Source organism: Rhamphochromis longiceps, linkage group LG2 (genome assembly GCF_057381845.1).
Source record: "Rhamphochromis longiceps isolate RC_006_pf linkage group LG2, R_longiceps_female_GT1.1, whole genome shotgun sequence".
NCBI lineage: Eukaryota > Metazoa > Chordata > Actinopteri > Cichliformes > Cichlidae > Rhamphochromis > Rhamphochromis longiceps.
The window spans coordinates 30,657,204-30,677,669 of record NC_140558.1 but is presented as its reverse complement, the minus strand read 5'-3'; the positions used below and the strand labels follow the sequence as shown (position 1 = coordinate 30,677,669).

The 20,466-nt window shown below is 41.4% G+C and overlaps 3 protein-coding genes across 5 annotated transcripts; 1 reads left to right on the top strand and 2 right to left on the bottom strand.

The window, feature by feature from the left end:
* Positions 1-1,790: 1,790 nt before the first annotated feature.
* On the bottom strand, positions 1,791-10,046 carry plp1a (proteolipid protein 1a). Of its 2 annotated transcripts, none has more exons than XM_085422474.1 (7): positions 9,674-10,046; positions 7,525-7,711; positions 7,235-7,391; positions 6,725-6,893; positions 4,334-4,407; positions 4,156-4,221; positions 1,791-2,319 (listed from the first exon to the last, which is right to left on the bottom strand). In XM_085422474.1, the coding sequence occupies exons 1-7, from the start codon at positions 9,675-9,677 to the stop codon at positions 2,152-2,154; spliced, it is 825 nt and encodes a 274-aa protein (XP_085278600.1). In that variant the 5' UTR covers positions 9,678-10,046; the 3' UTR covers positions 1,791-2,151. The 2 variants fall into 2 exon arrangements, with proteins under 2 accessions (XP_085278600.1, XP_085278594.1); XM_085422468.1 differs by lacking the exon at positions 1,791-2,319 and adding an exon at positions 3,641-3,838 and having other exon boundaries at positions 9,674-9,949.
* A 1,242-nt stretch (positions 10,047-11,288) lies between these two features.
* On the bottom strand, positions 11,289-15,737 carry pcdh20l (protocadherin 20-like). Of its 2 annotated transcripts, none has more exons than XM_085382028.1 (2): positions 15,373-15,443; positions 11,289-14,937 (listed from the first exon to the last, which is right to left on the bottom strand). In XM_085382028.1, the coding sequence occupies exons 1-2, from the start codon at positions 15,418-15,420 to the stop codon at positions 12,412-12,414; spliced, it is 2,574 nt and encodes an 857-aa protein (XP_085238154.1). In that variant the 5' UTR covers positions 15,421-15,443; the 3' UTR covers positions 11,289-12,411. The 2 variants fall into 2 exon arrangements, with proteins under 2 accessions (XP_085238154.1, XP_085238145.1); XM_085382019.1 differs by having other exon boundaries at positions 11,291-14,940; positions 15,373-15,737.
* Positions 15,738-16,618: 881 nt separating this feature from the next.
* LOC146677450 (regulator of cell cycle RGCC) lies at positions 16,619-20,262 on the top strand. Its single transcript, XM_085382007.1, has 5 exons — positions 16,619-16,731; positions 17,492-17,656; positions 18,324-18,404; positions 19,027-19,089; positions 19,641-20,262. Exons 1-5 carry the CDS (start codon positions 16,710-16,712, stop codon positions 19,646-19,648), a joined length of 339 nt encoding a protein of 112 aa, XP_085238133.1. The 5' UTR covers positions 16,619-16,709; the 3' UTR covers positions 19,649-20,262.
* The last annotated feature ends 204 nt before the right edge of the window (positions 20,263-20,466 follow it).

Sequence of the window (20,466 nt, the reverse complement as noted above, 5' to 3'; positions counted from 1 at the left end):
ACAGATTAAAGTTCTGATGAGTAGAGAGGTTTATAAATATTAATGGCACCTTTGTAATCCTGTGCCTGCCTTGTGAATTGTTCAGTAGGCCTTAAGATTCCCGTATTGTAGCTTTGCCTATTCTGATGGGCTCCTGTACTTCACCAATATACAACATACACTTTTTGCTGTCAGTTCAATTATTATACGTCTCAGCTGAATGTGGTAGTTTGACCACATGGATTGAGTCCTTCCATATCCATTAAACAGTATTTAGTGAAATGTACAACCTCATATTCTGATACTTAGTGATATTTACTTGTTTTCAGCTGGGTTGTTTTGGTACTTTCTACAGATACTGTTGACTTTTCTTCCCCATTGTTTTACTGTTGTCTGCCTGAGGGATTTGCTTTTAAAAAAAACTTGTTTTAAAACAATAATATAGCTTAAATTCATTTTGAAGAATGTAATTTAACATTTAAATGTATTGTTATTATTTTGATCTTGAAACTGCATCTTCTCAAGCAACAAATTCAGTTGCACGAATCGGATAAAATATTTCTCTTTTTATGGGATGCATAAAGTTCTCATTATGGCCCCTGTGTTCTCGTAACGGTTTCTGTAACGTTGGCGGTCTTGTGTCGTCCGTCAGAGTGGGCTCACAGTGTTTGCCTTCCGAGTCAAAATTGAATCATATTTCTGTGAGCGTGCAGACTAATGCGAACATTACAAGAGGTTCACTTTCAAAGTGCACCAAATCTAATCAGGTACTGTCATATTCTCCTATTATGTGCTTTTTTGGAAATGTAGGCTTACAACAGCTCATGCAATTGATTGTGTGTTTGAGTACTGGTATTTTTGTTTTTTTTTTTAACTGTGAAGTGAGTAGGGCTTTTAATATCAGGCTGGTAGTCTACATTAATTCAAAGCAAAAATGAGGGCTTTCTGCTTATTATCAGTGTTAATGTTTCTGTAATGAGACAAAAGGCTGATGTCTTATAATACGATTCCAGTTTAATCCTGTTTCAACAATGTAGCTCATCTCAGCGTTTACCTGAAGTCTGACATGCCTGAGAATCCAATATTTATAACCTTCAGTATCACGATACCATCTCCTGTGTCACTGCAGTCCTGCCTAATGTCAGTATTTTTTTTTTTAATGTTGCTGTAATATTGAATGTAAAAGCTGATTTTTAATTTTTTGTGGGCTTGTCCTTGTGTAAATTGTATTCATTTTTATAATGATGTACAAAACAACACCTAACATCCGTTCCCCCTTCAGTGCTCAGCCAAGGAGTACGAGTTAAGCTGTGTGAAACTTAAGTGTGTTCATCTTGATTCTGTGTTACTGTAATGAAAAACTTCCCTTCTTATTGCACTGCTGAGTAGAAGCCTGTCACGAATGTGCTCCAGTACTTGGCTACAAATAAATCATGCAAACTACCAAATAAAGACCCTATTTTTCTTTTGGTACATGTTGCTTGAAAATCCTTGAGTGTGTTATTAAAGTTTTAAAAACAATACCTAAACCTGTTTTTAATCTCTTAACAGGTCACTAAAATGCATCTCTGTACTACTGGTTCCCTTTTAGCAGTAGCTACTTCACTTTTTAAAGCAGATATCTGTAACGTTTAAAGGTTAAAATGAAGCATCTGGATTTTGGAGCAACATCCCAAATGAAAAACAGCTTCAGATTTAACCCCAAACTGTGCCGTATTTAAATTGCATCAAATCCTTGAGTGTCACTGAATGACTATGTGTGGGAACCTGATGGTGAATGGTGTTCCTCTCCATTATAAACAAAAATCAAACCATGTGCTACATTTTTATTTTCCCTTCATTAGAAGGATCCGCTGCATACTGTCAAATTAGATTGAGGCAGGAAAGGAAATCTTCACATTTGCCTTCAAAAGTACATTTTAAGGAAAAAGTACATAATCTATAGAAATTATTCACATGCAGCACATTGTGTTGAAATAAGGATAAATACGAAGTTGTAATGCTTGGTTAAGAAAAAAAACCCTGCTTTTGTATCATGCCCCAACTGTTGAAATATGCCTCTACAATATTATTAAAGTGGAACAATCTACAAAACAGTGTCATTTGTTGACACGCTCTGGTGTTACAGTTATTGCAGAAAGCTTGTTACCAAAACTACTACAAAATGTCCTTTCACAAGGTGTCAGACAGGTTGTTCTCAGAGTACGGAGAGCGCAGTATCCCTCCTCTGTCCCTCTGCAGTCTCCTATACAGGTCGTAACCTCTCTCCTCATTTTTTGCCCTGTGTCGTAGCATCTTCAGGTAGACTTGGTACACAGCCAAGTGAAGGGAACAGTGCACCTGTGGACACACGAGGAGAGAATACAAAACACCTTACAAAATACCTTGGCCTCCTAATGTGGCAAAAAGCCAAGGATGAACCATCAGCTTCACATTCTGATAATACACCAGACACTGAGGTTTCATAAAGTCTACAAACAAATGTTTTCAGAGGCCATGTGTACAAACAGTTCAAAGCATTCTTCTTTTTAAATTAAATATTACTGACATATGAAAATGAAACTGCTGCAACATGACACATCCAATATTAGAAGCTATGCTAAGCTTCCACTAAGTCTACTTTTTAGGATTCAAAAGGTTTTGTTAGGAATATCCAGATGTTTAAAAAAAAAAAGCTACATTAAGTGAAAAACAAGTGTTATACAATAACTACAACAAAATCCCTAAAGAATTAGACACAAAACAAACCTGTCCTTTTTCTATTTAAGTACCTCAGCCATTCATTACCAGCAGGGGGTATCACACCTCAACAAAGTGGTTTTGGGCTTATATTATGAGGTTACTTCAAGTATTAGCACCTAGTGCTTCTGCCATCTCAACATTATGAGAAACAATTTCAGACCTCACTAGATCTAAACAAAAACAAATTGTCCCTTTGTCAATAAGAAACTATTCAAAATAAAATTCCCCTTTGTCCCTTTACCATGAATCCATTTTACATGGTGTTGGTGTTGGGGGTGGGGTCCATGCAGCAGCATGTGGATGAGTTGTATGTGTGTGTTGTTGCTGTCCCAGAAGAGCTACATTGTGGCTCTGGAGAGGTCTGACCCTCTCTTTGTCCAGAGGACCCTGTCCCTTGACATGCAATATAACCCCTGGCAGAGAGTAATGGTGCAGGTGGCCCCAGAACTGGCTTCTTATTGGTTAGCTTTTAAGAAAGACATGACTCCATTGTTGGAGCTTTTCTCCGGCCCGTGAGAAAAGTCCGGGAGATCAGCATAAGACCGCAAGTGCATGCTTGTCTGCTACCATGGCAGCCAGATGTGATGGTTGGTAGCCATAGTAACCTCTAATCCCCAATTCTTATTAACAGCTGCAAACTACCTGCACATCTTCTAATTTAGTGGTCATTTAATACATATGGTAATTTGTTAAAGTTGTGTTATTTGTGAGTACAGCGGGAGGCAGAAATTCATTTCAAACATTGAACTTGGCAAGTAACAAGAGCAATAATTCACAAATATTTTGGCACAGATTGAAAAACATCAGAAAAAATGAAAGTACGATTTCAAAGCAGAAATTACACCCACAAAAAAAACAAAACCATTAAAAAAAAAAAACTTCCTTATAATAAGAAAAGTAAAAATATAACAAGTTTAGAAAAAAAATTTATCCAGGAGCAGATGTAGTAGTGTGCACATCACATAAAAAAGAAGAGTTGCCATCGATTTAAACGCCCATGTTCGTGGTGAAGCCAGAAAAGACAGGAAGCTGGGTCCTAACACCGTGCACCTATGCCCTTTCTCCCCAGATACCGCAGAACGGCAAAGTTATAGGTGGTTGACATAGTATAGGTCAGCTATGAAAAGACAAAGAGAAACAAGAGGAATCAGAAAATAAAACGAACATAACAGCTTCTGTAATGAAGCATGTGAGTATAATGGCTGCACAATTTGCTTGCATGGCTGGAACACCAGACATTACAGCATTATTATGATGTTTGCATCAGCTGACAAAGAGGAACAGAGAGCAACAGTACAGAGGTCATCAGTCATGGATGCCTGAGATGCCTTGTCGCCTACACTCTGAGCGTCACTAAGTCACATGAGCCATAACACCAGTGTTATATTACCACACTGCAGCCAGACTGGCCTCAACCTCAGCATAATCACTCACCAGAGCCAGGAGCGTGATGCCAGCGCCGGCAAAGGCAGCGATGTAGAGGTCGTAGGTCATGCGGTACTAGTAGGGGGAGATTATTGTTAGTGAATACAACATGTTGTATTTGTGTTATGTCAGTCAAATTGTACAACATGACAGCAGACCTCGAGTTGTTTCATATTATCGTACTCACTTCTCTTGTCTTGCAGACACTGGACAGGGTCATACCACAAGCTTTCCCTGGTACTGCATTCCATGGCAAGAGTCCTGTTGAAAAAAATAAACTTATGTACTCAAATATAACACTCAATTGCACATAAAAAGATAGAATTATTATATTTTGTTCTTGCTGCCTGTAAAATTACATTAAAGGTCCACAACAAATCAATTAATTTGTTCATTCTAAATCTTTTTTGACTTTCACGGTCTGCGGCGCTCAAATCAAACCACAGAGCCAGGCATGTTAAAATTTATTAAACTTCCACCAAACAGAAGAGTTTGTGTGTGTGTGTATGTTGGGGACTATTTTCAGCTGCAGATTAATACGCACATTTGATGTGTTAGCGAGTGTTTAACCCTCAGGACAGTGTAATGAAAGAACAAATCACTCAGTGCAACAGTGTGCCTCATTGTGTGGCAAATGTGTTTTAGCCACACTCTGGGGCTCCAGGGATGGCAGCGTTGTGCTGTGGGTCTGCTGACACTTTTAGTCTGGACTGATATCTTGACAGCCATTAGGTGGATTGCTATGAAATTCTGTACAAAACATAGCCCACGGAGCATGAATGAAAGCTGACGTTCTGGGGGATTTTAGGAAAAATGTCTTTAAGTGGCATGCGAGCTGCCACGAAACTCTGTAGCTTACAGAGATTGATGTTCCCCTCTGGATTTCGTCTGACTTTTCCCTCCAGTGTCTTTGCCTTGCTGAGATTTTAATTTGATCAGCACTATGATATATGACAGAACTGCTGCAAAACTAATGAGATCCCAATGACCTCAGGAGCACTTTTTGCATTTACTGCTAATCATTCACAAATGTTACCAAACTAAATAAAAGGTGCCATAGAGAGCGCAATCAAGGCAGCAGACAAGTCTCAACCAGCTCTGGATGGCATGAAAATGCCTCCTAGTACATAAACTTTATAAGAGCTAGGCCTTCAGGGAGACTCAAGTACAAGATGTGAGGCGTCAGGAAGAAGAACAGGAAAAACTACGAATCTAACACGAAATGCCAGTGTGCAGTAAAAGCTGTCGCCACTGAGTCACACATCCAAATGAATGTATCTACAAGTTAGGCAATGTATTTTGACACCATGCAACTTGTACTAAAGTTGAGTGTGGATAATTCAGAAAGGCATGAGCAGGGTTCATGAACCCTTCTAGAGCTGCATTGGGCTCGTCGGGCTATTTTAAGTGGCTCCAGTGAAAAATGGAAATGAGCAATAGTAATTTTTTTTTCAAATCATAGCTTTAGGCAATTCTTGATTATAAAAAAAAAATATATCTCCAATTATAAACACAGAATTTAAGGTCAAGTTTTAATAATTTGGTACCTAAAATGTACATCACAGTGTTTGACTATCACATGGCACCTTATCCTCTCAAATTTGCTGAAGTCGGACTGCAGTGGCTTGTATGGCTGTATACATAAATAAGTAGTTCTGAGTCCCTATAGTTTTATGCATTCAAATCCAAATAAAGTAAATCCACAGAGGAAAAAGAGAATTTAGAGCTTTCACCACTATTGCTGCTGGCTTACTGGTAAGCCTGATCTCAGCAAGGACTTTAACCGGAATTAAACTCAAACTGCCCCCCCCCCCCTTTTTTTTTTTTTTTTTTTACTATGATGCAAAATGTTTTATCATCAAAGTAGACAGATTTTAATTTGATTCATTTACAAAAACACTGACTGATGAATGAAATGCACGTATTCTCCAACTAGTACAGGTGTAGACTTTTTCTTTGTTCCAGTTTCAAAAATGCAAAATGCCAACTAATCATTTCACATGTGTTAAAAGATCAAATAAGTTTTGTCACACCATATAAACTTTTGGGGGTCAAAAACTTCTCAAAAATGCCTCTTTTGGCAGTTGAGTTTTCCCACCACTGACCACGAGCAACAATATATTTGCAAGCACCTCAGCTAACTACATTAGCATGCTAATAGTGTCAACACAAGGTGTGTGGCCTACTGTTTATGAGGCCATTACTGTAGCAAAACTACACGCACAAATAGTTTTGCCACAGTAATAGCCTCATAACCGTTTCCCCTCCAGCTGCTTTGTCTCTGTATTAATTGTTATATTGTTTGCATTATGTCCTTAGGTTAAGCCTCAGACAGCTGTGGGAATGGCTGTTGACCTCGAGCGTGCTAAAGAGTTTTTGAACAGTGGAGGTTATAGCAGAAACCATAATCAGGATTTAATTTTCCCAATTCTTTGGCAAGAAATCATCACTGGAAATGGCCGTTTCAAGAGATTTGTTTACAGTAAGATAAATATGCCGTGTGTTAACAGGTTTGCCTTATGTGAATGGATTTTGCATGAGGAGGCCCAACACTGACTGCGATGGGAGTTCCTCTTACCGTACTGTCTCGCATCAACACAAAGCTGGTTGATACTTGCTGGGGTCTCAGTCAGAATATCAATAGTGTGGCAGGTAGCATCCATGTTGTAGAAGAAGTAGACTGGCAATGCCGAGAAGGCAAACACTAGCAGCCACAGCACAGCGAGCACATACGTCATCACTATAAACTGCACAAGGAGAGAGCAGGCCACAGATTAGGGTGCATTATCATATTAAATGGATGCACACAATCTCAGAGTGTTTTTATGAGGCGTGACTCACTTAATAGCCACGCTTGTTTTTCAGGTTAGTTCTACTTATCTCCCTTTTTGCCTCCTCTTCCAACTACTCAAGTCTTAGACCACTCAAACACTCACTGTATGCTTATCTTTGCATGTCCCTTAAGATTTTTTCTTCTTTAGGAGCTTTAAGATTTTTCAGCTCACCACCCACCAGGGAGTGATATATGTATTAAATCCTATCCAATCTGTCCAATCCTTTTTACTTTTCCCACTCAGGGCCCTCTCACCGAGGAGCTGAGGCAGCGGCCGCACATGGTGCTCCTGAACTCTCCAAAGGTTTGCCTTGCAGCGCTCGTAGTGTAGAAGCCCTCGGCCAAAAGCACAATGCAGTAGAGGAAGAAAAAGGAGGCCAAACCATAGATGACATACTGGAAATATTGAATGCTGAGAGTGGCAAAGGAAAAAGAAAATGTTAAGAGGTTAAAAGGGTTAAACCTTCAAAATACAGACGAAATCATGAGAAGTCTGAAGATCAGGTTTGATCACGCTTCGATGATGGAAATATAGGACGACTTACATGTAGGCTAGGGTTATGTAGTCCTGAAGGTTACGTGCAAAGTATGTCTCGATGAGCCTCTCTGTCTCTGTGAGTGCCTGGTGCCCACAACCACAGAAGAGGGCAATGCCAGAGAAGCAGAGAAGTGTGGCAACAAGGGAACAGTACGGCACCCCACCCAAACACCGCATACAGCACTCATAGCAACCTATTAGTCGACATGCAGCGCCATGGAAAACAAAGCATATTATGAACAGCGGAAAGACATAGTACACCATTAAAACGTACGAAATATTAAAGAATATACTGCATGTTTTTTTTCTCCCAAGGACAGGAAATATGTTTTCACTCTTTCAAGCTAATGAAAATTAAATTGTGCCGCAACTTTTAAAATGATCTGTTCAACTAAAATTACTGTCACTGAACTCCGATTTGTGCCATGCAGATAGTTTTGATTGCATTTGTTCTGGTTTTAAGACATCCCTTTATGAGATTGTTGCTTCCACCCCAGCACAGACAAGCTAAATAGTTTTTTGTGTTTGTTTGTGCTGCTTAAAACTGCAGAACAGTTTATTGATCGTTCTTTCAATCTAAACACGTGCAACTCAGAGTTAACTTTGTGTGATTCGTGCCCCAAATATCCAACAGCAGATCCTTTCTACACAAACTATTTCATGTTACCCTTGATAATTAAAAATATAGGGCTTCTGTCAATTTTCATAATTGGGAGTAGACAAAAAGGTTATCATCTGATTTCATAGCACGAACACAGCATTTGGCATAAAATACAGCTGAACTTGGTGGCGACAGAAAACCCCAGAGATAAGAATCATGAAATTTGACAACCCAAAAACCTACCTACATAATACTAGGGGTAAAAAATGCAATAAGGAAAAACAAAGCCAGCCAAAGCAACCTTTTAAAGATAAAATGTCAGCATTGATCAAGCTGCAGCTGTAAACACACAAGTTCGCTTATTAAGTCTGTGCATTCCCCCCACTAGTCATGTGCTGTTTGAATGGATGCCAAGGGCCACGGGCATGGGGACGTGTCGACTCTGACCCCATCTCACACCCATTCACCAGCCAGGATGGAGAGTGTGAGAAAAGAGGGAGGACGCTGAGGAGAAGGCAAAGCGAAACAGAAAGAGTGGCTGCTTTTGTGACTGGAGAGACAACAGTCTTTGTGCCACACCATCATGGGGGTACAAGGGCCACCAATGTCAAGCAAACAAAGGCCAGAGGCACCTCTGTGCTTTGCGGGCACACACACAAGCATATTCACCAGACTTCCTACTAAGAAGACACAGGAACAAGAAAATGATAGTGGGGAGCTGCCAGTGCTGGAAGAGGATGGAAAAAGCAAACCTAGAAACAAACAATGGAACTGTGTAAATGTGTACATGCATCCACACAGACATGCACAATAGAAGCAGGCAGACTGTAGCTGGTACCATTGCAGTAAACACAGATGGCCGGAGGGGCAAATAGATGGCTCTTTAAGCAAACGCATAGCTTTGTTGGGTGTCTGTGCATGACCAGACATGCAAACTGATTGCATGCGATTCACATAGCGAGGGTTTGTGCACAGAACACAGAGTTTGACAAGAAATTGTGAATAACATAGCTACACAATAAATTATATACAGTACATATAGATAGATTTTTTTTTTTTTAGAGAATATACACACACATTGTATCAGCATAATCCATAAGTTTTAACACTAACCTCAGTCAGTCAATCAGGCCGGCCTTCAGATGCACCTTGTGCCAATTAGCCAATTACGAATCACTGCGGCCCTCTCTGGCTCTTTGATTGTGACCCAAATGAAAAGACAAGCCCTGCAGGAATAGTCTTGAAAATGCAAAAGCTGGGGCCAAATCGCCTCTATAAAAATTGAGAAGGATTGCGAGCGAAAGCAAATGCGACAAGGCTCGTCTGAAAAGTAGCCCTGCCATCTCAAGCATGAAATAAATCTCATAATATCAGCCGGTAAGAAGCCGACCTCTACACTGACAAAAAAAGAGAGCCCCCACTTTAATAACTTCTGATGCCCTCTCACTGCTCCCCTCCCTCCCAGAACAATCGCATACAATCAAGAAAAGAAGTGATAATAAGAACATACTACAAGCTAATAAAGGTAGACTCTAGTCTGTGTGAAGTTTCTTACCCATGTCTGGAAAGATGCGTTCAAGGACTTGTCGGCTACTGTCTCGCTGCCCGAACTGCAGCTGGTCCGCTGATGATATGCGCAACTTGTCTCCGGCCCCCGTATATCAATCTCAACTCGCTGTTTTGTTCCCCCCAACAATGGACAGACCCGCCGATGACTGCGAGTGCAACCTTAAAGAAACAATGTCGCTTTTCAATGAACTTCAAGGAGCAGAAATGATGAGGAGGCCGGGGGTCCTTAAACTTGCGGACATTTACTAAGTTCATTGTTGACGCTCATTTGCATACAGACGTGCTCACAGAGAAGAATAGATTTTTCTTCTTCTCGTGTGTGTGGGGACAAACAGTGGTTAGCTAAGACCTTTTTGTCTTAAAAGTCAAAATGCCAACATGTCCAGGCAAATGAGGAATGAGTCGTACATCATGTTGAGTCGAGCTTGTTGTTTCAGACGGTCTACGACAGGGGTGCCCAATCCCGGTCCTCGAGAGCTACCGTCCTGCAGCTTTTAGATGCATCCCTACTCCAACACAGCTGAATCAAATGGTTTGATCTCTTCAGCATGCCATCATGTTTGGCAAAGGCCTGATAACAAGCCATTCATTTGATTCAGGTGTGTGGGAACAAGGATGCATCTAAAAGCTGCAGGACGGTAGCTCTCGAGGACCGGGATTGGGCACCCCTGGTCTACGACCTCTGATTGAGATAACACTGGCTATCATGGTGTTGCCCTTTGAGCGTTCAGGTGATATTCTTACAGGAAATTGACAGATATCATCTGTTTGCAGTGAGATACACTTTACCGTGACTGAAGTGGCATCCCAGCAACCCAAATAAACGGTGTCACTGTTTTTTTTTTGTTTGTTTTTTTTACCTCTTTTGGAATGTTCCAGCGAAAGGAAAACTATAAACATGTGCACACTTATGAGAAGTGTTTATTTTTTAGCGATCTTACCTAACAAGATAGAGTTTCAATGAGTCCCTTTCGTTTTGTAATATGCAATCACTTATCTGTCACGACAGCTCTCTTTTGTGCTAGATAGCCATCCATCAAATGTTCAGCATAAGAAGCAGAAAAAGGGAACATGATTAAGATAAAAATGTCCTTTTTGTGCACATCAAGGAAACATTCCTGATCCCAGGGCACCTGACTGTGTCGCAGTGAGAGACTGTGCTCTGATTCATCTCCTCCCTCTGGCCTAATACCAGAAATGTAAAAACAAAATTAGCCCTATTTTGCTTCATTTGCGCCCAGTAGATGGCAGGCGTTGCCCTGCAACAGCATTGTAAGGGTTTGGGTTTAGTTTCGTCCCCCAGTGGACTGTAGTTGGGGCTAAAAATTGGCCAATAACAATCAATAAATTATGTAAAAAAACCCAAAACAAAACAAAAAAAAACAAACAACCCCCCCCCATAAAATAAAAATAAATATACTTTAATATACATTTCTACATGTTTTTTTATGTAAAGATCTGCTGTTAGTCTGTAATTTTTATGTAGCAGTCTTTGTTTCTTCTCATTTGATATAGTAAATCTCACACCGAAGTGTTAATAGATTATTTATTTTTTGAGCCGCCAGCTCTGAAATCCTCAGAGAGGCACCACTCATGTTATACAAGCCTTGTTCCCCACTAACCAGGTTGTTGTACATTGTGTTTTACAGGCTCTGCTTCCCTTCTTCCCTCTAACGCAGGTGTAGCTTCAAAGGATTTCTTAATGGTTTATGATACTGTAAAGATGATTTTAAAAGGTGGGGGAGCTTTTTCGTTTGAGAAAGCTGAAACAATTACCCTGCCCTCTGTGCTCGACTGTGTGTTGACAGATTTGCAAACACGTTTCAGCCTGACTCATTCATACTTTATGCATCACTTAACCTGGTTTGATATTTCAATTGTTCTCCAGCATGCAAATGCATCAGTAAAACACAAGAGCAAGTGTCTTTTGTAATTGTGTCTTTGAACACGGTGTGATTTCACTCCAAACATCTGTTATCAAAACAACAAGCCTGTCAGGTTACTGGGTGCAGTACGGTAGGTTTGGGGTTTTTTCTGCCTTGTTGGTGCGATCCAGCTCTGTGGGTGAAAAGCAGTGCTATCAAGTAACAGGTGTGAGGCGGTTACTTGAGATGTTTTTGTGCCTTCCCTCTGCCGCCTCTCACCTGTCTGTGGCCACCCTCTGCCTCCTGAGCTCATCTCAGAGTTACTTCTTGAGAGACTTTCATCACTTCCCCAACCGAGGAACATTAAACCCTTTTGTGTGTCTAAATACTTTAAACTCTCCATCACTCAGTCAGAAATCTGAGAAAGGACCAATCAACCTAACAGACCATTACTTCAATCTTTCTACCCGCAGGGGTCATGGGCAATAATCCTTAAAGATAATGTCTGTAATGCTGGTAGCTTACCGATGGCCTGCTATGGAATAAATCTGTGAAATACAGTTGAATTTAGTTGTTTTTTTTCAGAGAATTGTCAGGGAATACGTTTTTGTGGATGGCTTGACATATTTCACTTATCAGGTCAACGTGTATATGCTCGTTCCATTATCAGAAAATGGATCAACTTTATTTCTACAGAACCTGTCAGTTTTGCAGTCGACATGTTTGAATACACCGTGCATCACACTGAATCAATGACTTATTACAATGCAAGAAGCCCTTGACAAATACACAGAATACATTTAATTCACAGGACATTTTTATCTTTGAGACTGTGAGCTTTACACATTGCTTGCTGTTATTAATCAGAGTAATATTTGTCTTTGAGCCTGAGTGGAATCTCATTCGCCTCAGTGTATGCTCTCTTGTTCATTTTCAGACTTCTACTCCTCTGTTTTAGGCAGCAAATAACTGTGGCCACAAACAAACATGTGGACACCAGCATCATACCCAGGCCTATTAACAGAATCACTTTTGAAAATCTGGCTGTCTCCACGTCACAGATCGGTTCCTTTGAAGGGGTTTGAACCAAGTTTAGTGTCCCTGTCCAGGTGGGCACCCGGTCCAAGTGGCAAGGCTCTGTGCTGTCATTGACCAACAAATTCATCCAGACAGTGGTATAAAGTGGAACTGGTTTACCCCCATCTCTGACCACAATGAACAGGTGATGCATTCCCAGGTCTGTATGAAGGAGCTGTTGGCTTAAGGTGATGTTCCCTGACCTTGAATCGATCTGAAAGGGACTTCTGTTTTGCAAAAGCTCCGGTGCTGTAGCTGAGTAAGTAATCTCTGAATTCAGTCCAGAGTCCTCATCGATGGCATAGATCTTTCCTACCGTGGCACCTGCCAGGGTACCTGGAGAGACAGTTAGGCATGAGGAGTTGCTGCCGGGAAGGATCACTTTTGGCTGGTTGTCATTGATGTCTTCCACAAAGATGGTCACTCTGGCAGTGGAAGTCAAAGCAACTGTCTGGCCGTGATCACTGGCCAGCAGGTAGAGTTCATAGCGGTCTTCTGTCTCGCGGTCCAAGTTCCTAGTGGTGCGTAGCATCCCCTGGGTGTTATCCACAACAAAAGGTGCACTGCTGTTTACAACATACAATTCTGTTGTCCCATTCTCCCCTTTATCTGGGTCTTTCACCTCCACCTTCCCCACCTGGGATAATGTTGGAACATTCTCAGGAATGAAAAAGATGAAGTGAGGGGTAAGAAAAACAGGTGGATTGTCATTCTGGTCACGAACGTGAATGGATACAGTGGCCATGGATTCCAAGGGAGGAGAGCCGCTGTCCCGAGCAAACACAGTGAGTCTGTGTACATTCTGTTGCTCCCTGTCTAGAGGAACCAGCAGAGAGAGTTGACCTGTTACAGAATCAATGCTAAACATGGTTGGATTGTAGTTTTCAAGCCTGTATGTCACCATGCCGTTTTCTCCGCTGTCTAAATCTGAAGCCGAGATCTGAAGCAGTGACATTCCTGGCTGATTGTTTTCTTCCACTTGGAGTTCGTAGTGAGGCTGTACAAAATATGGCGCATTGTCGTTGATGTCTGCCACCAGCACCGTGACTACACGTCTAGAAGGAACGATCACAGATCCCTCAGCTGATCTCACGCGTGCTACCACGGAAATATGATGTTCACGATCCATCTCATAGTCTAAGGGCTTTGATGTGGAAAGCAGATACTTGCCATTCTGTGGGCTCAAAGTGAAAGGCACTTCACCTTCAATGGCAAGAAATAAGTCTTTAAAGATGCTGTCACCCTCGAGCTCTAAAACGGCTAAGGCAGTGGGGTGCTGGTTCTCTTGTAACACCATAGTCTGGTTTTGATGCTCCGCTATGAACCCGATCTTGATCGTCAGCTCTTGGTTCGCCTTGGGGAGCACGGATATGGTTACCTGAGTGTCTGCTGGAGGGCAGTGATGGCCGCTGGCTAACACTTTCAACACGAGCTCCTCTGAGTTGTTGCTCTCAAGGTCCCGTGTAAGGCTGATGGACCCGGTGAGACTGTTGAGGCTAAAGAGCGTCTTGACCTGCTCAGAGACTTTGGGACTGAGGGAGTAAACGATATCACCATTTGGTCCTAAATCTGGATCTGTGGCTCTAACCTGAGTGACCACTGTGTTCTTCCGAGAGTCTCCTGGGATGGTGACACTGTGTGGGCTATCAGAGCTAAAGGCTGGACAGTTGTCGTTGACATCTGTCACTGTGACTATTAAATCTGCAGACACACTTAAAGGGTCTACACCACAGTCTGTGGCCACTAGCTGCATCTGAAACAGGTCCCGAGTTTCCCTATCCAGGGCTCTTTCTACAACCAACATAATTAAAGAGCTGTCTTCTTCGATTTTTAAACCGAAAGCTCCATCAGAGCCTTTTAGGTGGTACTGCACCTCTCCATTAGGACCGGTGTCACTGTCCAGAGCCTGAGTATCTAGCAGGAAACTGGTCCCCACGGTTGTATCCTCGGGCACCCCAAGGTGTATTTTGTTATTTTCAAAATGCGGCGCATTGTCATTGATGTCCTCTATGATCACAGAAAACTGTATAAGGTCTTTTGAGGGCCCCACGATGGCATTGTATAAAGTAACACATTCCTCAGCTTTTTTCTCTGCGGGGCAGATGGCCTCGCGATCCATCTTTAACTCAGTGGTATAGAAATTCCCCGTGTTTATGTCCATCCTCAGGTACTTGTGGGGCAGGAGCTGATATGGAGGAGAAAAGTTTTTACTAAGTGATCCAACCAGAGTGTCAGGCTCCAGTTCCTCTGGGACGGAAAACAGGAGAGAACTACATATGATCTGCCTGATGTGAACCACAATCAGCAGCTTCTGACAAAGACAGAAAACAAAAAAACCAGTGAGCAGTAGTCTTTGTAGAGTTACACTATTCTATTTAAAACTTATGATATAAGTTATTTAAAAGTTTTCAACGTGGTGATAAAATTTAAACTTCATGCCTCAGTGAGCTCTTTTAAAAGCAAGCAGCTGCACAATAAGGTAATTCGATGCCTCCCTCTCACTTATCTCCAACCAAGTGCTCTTGTAAACAAATAACACAGAGAATTTAAATAAAAGGAAAATATCAAAGCAGACATTCTTTATTAAAAATGAATAAAGGGTCATACAATTTAACACCTCTTTAGAACATGATGCCGTACAATACACCGAGCACATTCGTGTGTTGCTGCAATATATGACTCAATTAGAAACGCTAATACAGTGCAGATACCATCAAAAGAGATAAACTCAGCTGGCTCTTACCTGCAGTAGTCCGGCACAATTCATATTATCAGGAGTCCCATGGCCCATCGCCCTCACACATGTTAGCCAAGTTCCCAGCAGCAAGTGAATGCTAAGGACTGAGGCAGCAAAATAAAACTGCTGAAGGCATAATTATGCTCCTCCTACAAAACTTACCTTCCTGTCAGGCTGCCACATGGGAAGATGGAGGAACAACAGGTTTACCTGGCTGAGCTGAATTCATGTGCATTAAGCTGGAACTACGAATGCACTGTTGCTTAAAATTACTTACAACTGCACGCACGCAAGCCTGCACACAAACACATTTATGAATATATATAAATATATGTCCACATGCTCGTGCATAGATTTAAAGTGCACGTAGATGTAAACTGTCATAAGAAACAATGACTCCTCAGTTACAATAAAAGTACATTTGAGAGTGCAGTATGTAACCTCTGGTATGCTTTTTTCATGTGCCAAAAAACAAGACAAACAAACAAACAAAACAAACAAACAAACCGGAACGCAAAGCAAAGAAAAAAAAACAAGAAAAAAGAAAATGCTTATTTTCTTTAGGGTTAATCATCACGCTGTTAAGTGACAGTAAACGGTTGGTGAAATTTGACCCGTAGTCATGAAAGCAAGATACATTTACTTGAGATCTCAAGATATCAAAGAACAAGACTGGTTATGCAGCATTTATTTGTGTGGTATTGCTTCACAGCAGGGCTTCTAAGTTTCCCTGACAGTTCCAAAGTACTGCATGACCCATAGGCTTGCTCTCTAAGGCCCCCTACAGACAGAGCAGAGTAGTGTACGTGTGAAAGAAGAATAAAATTTGTTGTTCCGAGTTTTGTTTTGGAGCGTGTGCGACACTTCTCTTTCCTATCAAAGTGTCCTGTGTTTAAGATTACTTGTGTCACAGCCAGGAAATTATATCGGGAAAATAATAATATAATATTAATGTACATAAAACCCAAACCCCCGCATTACGCCGCCTACCCAAAACGGAATAACTCAAAGATTTGACACCCCTCTTTTCTGTCTTCATCTAAAACCCCAACGGATATTTTTTCCCACAGCCCCGCTTACAGCATTTAATGGGTTATTCCAGTCCCACTCTCTTTCACTTGCGTAACAACCTCGTTTTTTTACTTTCCGCCCCCTCCCCATTTCCACTTACAGTCCCCTCGACCTCTGAGGTTTTTAATCTGTGACATGATTGGCTGGGCAGGCCCTCTCACAGAGCGGGTGTGGAAGGCTTTAGAATAAAAGTACAGTAGTACTGTCAGCATCAAACCGCTCTGAACCCAGACACACAGCAGCTTCGTGGCGCTTTTCTTTCACGTCCCGCTATGTCCTCAGACAGTACCATGGGTGAGTCCAACGCCTGCTTGAGACAATAATTTGAATTTATTTCAGTGATGGATCATAGAGCACGCTTTCCCAGCCTTTTATTAAATTTACTAAACAGATAAAAAAAACACAAATATATGTAAAAGATAGAAAAGCTTTATAGGAAGATTTAAAAATCATCTCGCTGTGACACTTATTTTAAATTCCTAATCCTTTTTGTAGTTGTACTTTTTTGTAATCATACGTATTTACGTATCTACCAAACACACCAAAGTTGTTTTAATTTTAGTGTTCCATAAGGAATTTTAACTTTGAGATATTTATGTGAGCCTAATAAAATGTTAGAAAACCTAAACTGCGTTTATGCAACACCCATTTTTAAAATAATGGTGCCGGCGCTAAAAAAGTTTTTATAGTAGCTCTGATTTATGATGTAATATATATAAATATATTTTTAATCACACTTTGCAGACCAGGTGTTTTACTGTCCGTCTACTGTTTTATATGCCATATGGGAACATGTCCAGTTATCTGATGCAGCACGCTGACATAAACTTCAGCTGGTAGTTTTTAGATTTTCCTTTTTTTTTTTTTAATGTATATTTCTTAGGTTTAGGAATTTGGTATCTTTGAAACGCCCTTTAAAACATTCTCAGGTCCCCATATTTAATCAAGTCTTTAAAAATATTTATTTCAGTGTTTCTACTATTTTCTTTTACTGCTGAAATAAGCTGAGTCCATCTTGAAGATTTCTTTCCAACTGCTGTCACATTTTCCACAGACTTGGACTTGGAGCTTGGTGAGTTGCTCCAGGAGTTCCAGGATGTGGTGGAGGAGCTGAAGGCCCCTTCTCAAAGCAGACCGCATGCTTACCAGAAAGCATTGCACGAGGCCAAAACTCTCACAGGGCTGAGTGAAGACAGTGGAGTCGAGGACTCAGATTACAGTAAGTTATTCAAAAAAAGAAAAAGAAAAAAAGAATACGTTAGAGAAGTGATTAAGATAATATCTGCCTAATGTACAAAGTGTGGGGGAAGGAAAGTAATTATTTAGTGCATCATGCTGGTGAGTGACATTGTTTGGAATCCCCGTGGACTCCAGTTGAGCCCCTTTATCAGCCCAAACAACTGCAGCTTGACACATTTAATTTGCATGAAATTAGTGGTACAAGAGGACACATCCCTACACACTTCCATTAAAGTGGCTGTTTGTGCTCGTGACAATAGCTGTATACTGGAATGAGCTGCAATTACGGATATCCCATCTTGTGTAATTGTCTTTCCCCCCTTTGTTCTGCATTTGTCGACGGTTATAAGATAAAAGAAGAAACAGTTCCCCCCCCCCCCCCCCCCCCTGCTCCCATGTGTCGTCATTATTGAAAGTATTTTGCCCCCCTAACCATTCAACAGGCAAACTGCTTTCAAAGGCCGACACATGGGAGTCACTAGCGCCGAACACTTACCTTTTAATTTTTTTTATCGCATGTTATCATCATTACGTGCAACTCCTGCATTATGTTAGAGTTTTGTCATTGTCACTGATCATTTGCAAGGACTGCCCTTAGTGCTTGTTATCTCCTTTTACTCCCTCATTGCTTCCCTCTCTTCCCCCAGGCAGTGAACCATCTATGGGGAACAGTTTGAATACCAGTGAGGAGGAGCTCCACACAGCAGGAATAACGCTGGCATCAAAAGGTACTGGAGCCTTCTATCAGCTCATCTCCATCTAGATAGCCTCAGTTCTTACAGCGATCACTATCACTTTATAAGAGCTACACAGAAAGCATCTGCAATGCCCTGGAATCTGTCTTGGTTTACACAACAAAGCAACTTCCACTGTGGCTGTGACGTCTCAGCGCTCTTCTTTCAAAGCTCCTGGGTGGAGTCATTTGTGCTGTTATATGCAGTGATGAGACCGGCTCTTGGCTGCGTGCGCATGTGGATTAATGAGTGCTGTTGCAGTTGCATCCACAGACTACTGTTAAAGTTAAACATCAGGTGACCAGAAAGAGTCAGTCATATTTTTTCATCAATTTTGTTTGGCTTTACACAGAAAAAGCTTACAACAGAGAGATCCTGGTGGGAACGAGGCTGCCAAGGCTCTTTTTGGAGCTCTTAAAATCAGCTTTATCTCAGTTTGCGTGTTCAGTTCAAACTTTATGTAATGCCGAGACTTAGATAACTTCAGCGTTTGGTCCAAAGGAAATAGGCTACCACTGAACTGAGCTGCCTTTCTCTACAAAAATGTTCCATTGCAGCTCTATTTTTCTTATAGTTTCTTTCTCAAATTCCATTTCTTTCTGTCCTCTTTCTGCAGCCAAGCTGGGAGACACAAGGGATCTTGAGAGTTTTATCGACATGTTGGACCGGGAACTTGCTGGTGCGTATTTAAGAAAATTACACCCTCTATCATCCAATCTTTTCTTGACTTCTTTTGTACTGAGTCGACAAGCCAGCAGGTTGGAGTATGTTACAGTGGCAGAGACGCGCCGACATGAGTGTGGCGTATGTTTTGGTGTTTTGGACTGTGTAGCAGTATCCAGCTTGTTTCTACAGTGTACTGTACCCCCTGCTGTTTATCTCTGAGCACCCTTTATGTGTAAATATCATGTCTGAGGACTCAGGTGGACTATCTACACGCGCTTTAGTGATAATGGCATACTTGACTACATGAGCGTCATGATCCTGCTATCAGCGGTAAAGCAGTGGTGTTCCAGAGGCCCCTAAACACACACGCATCACCCAGAGCATGCACACAAGCAACAGGGAGCAAAGCATAAATCCACTGCTATCAGTGGTCTCGACACAAAGCGAATTAACGTTACAAATTAATCGTAACTCCCCGTGTATCTCTACAAGGCTCACTTAGTCACTGCATATTGATGTGTTTGTTCACATGCCTGTGCTTTTTCTTCTTCTTTCTTTTTGCAGAGATGTGAACAGAGAGCAAAAGTGAGCTACGTACAATAATGGGGGGGGGGGATAGGGAATAGGCTGGGGGCGACATGACTGGCTACTGCTGAGCAGAAAGAGAGATATACACCAGAGCAGATCTGATGGAGCAAATGGTCCCCTCGCCGCTCCGGGGGAAAAGGTTAACATCCGAAATTAAAAGGGCAGTCCATTCCGAAAATGCAAGAACTCCCACAGACCCCCGGCGATGCTGCGTCCAGCCAGCAAAGACAACGTCCGCCTGCAGCATCAGATCCAGGATGTGTGACATATTCTTAAAATGAGACAAAGCTTCCATCTGTTTGGGCATGTGACAAAAAAGAAGGAAGAAACACAACAAAAACACTGCCTAGAGTATAGAAAGCATGTTTATCCCACATTTAAAAAAAAAATCCCATAAGTGCAATGCCTGGAAAGGGCTCTAAATCCTCACGGCTGTGTAGTTTTGAAGAAAGCTGAGCTTTGTCTGGATCAAAATCTTAGACGGCACAAAAGTTTTAGGCTAATTTCAAACTAATTTTAATTAGAAGGGCATTTCTGGTGTACAGGTCTTTATGATATTTGTTTTGTTTTAATAATATATAATGTATATACAGATGAATGCATGTAAAAATAAAAAGAGATTTGTAATGAATTTGATGTTTTCTATCCATCCTTCCTTCCAATTATCCTTATTAGTGTTGCACGGGAGCTGGAGCCTATCCCAGCTACCATAGGGCGATAAGTGGGGTACACCCTCCACAGGTTGGTTGCAGGGCTAATATGTTGCCATTTTTTAAAAACATATTCACTCTGTGCAGAGACT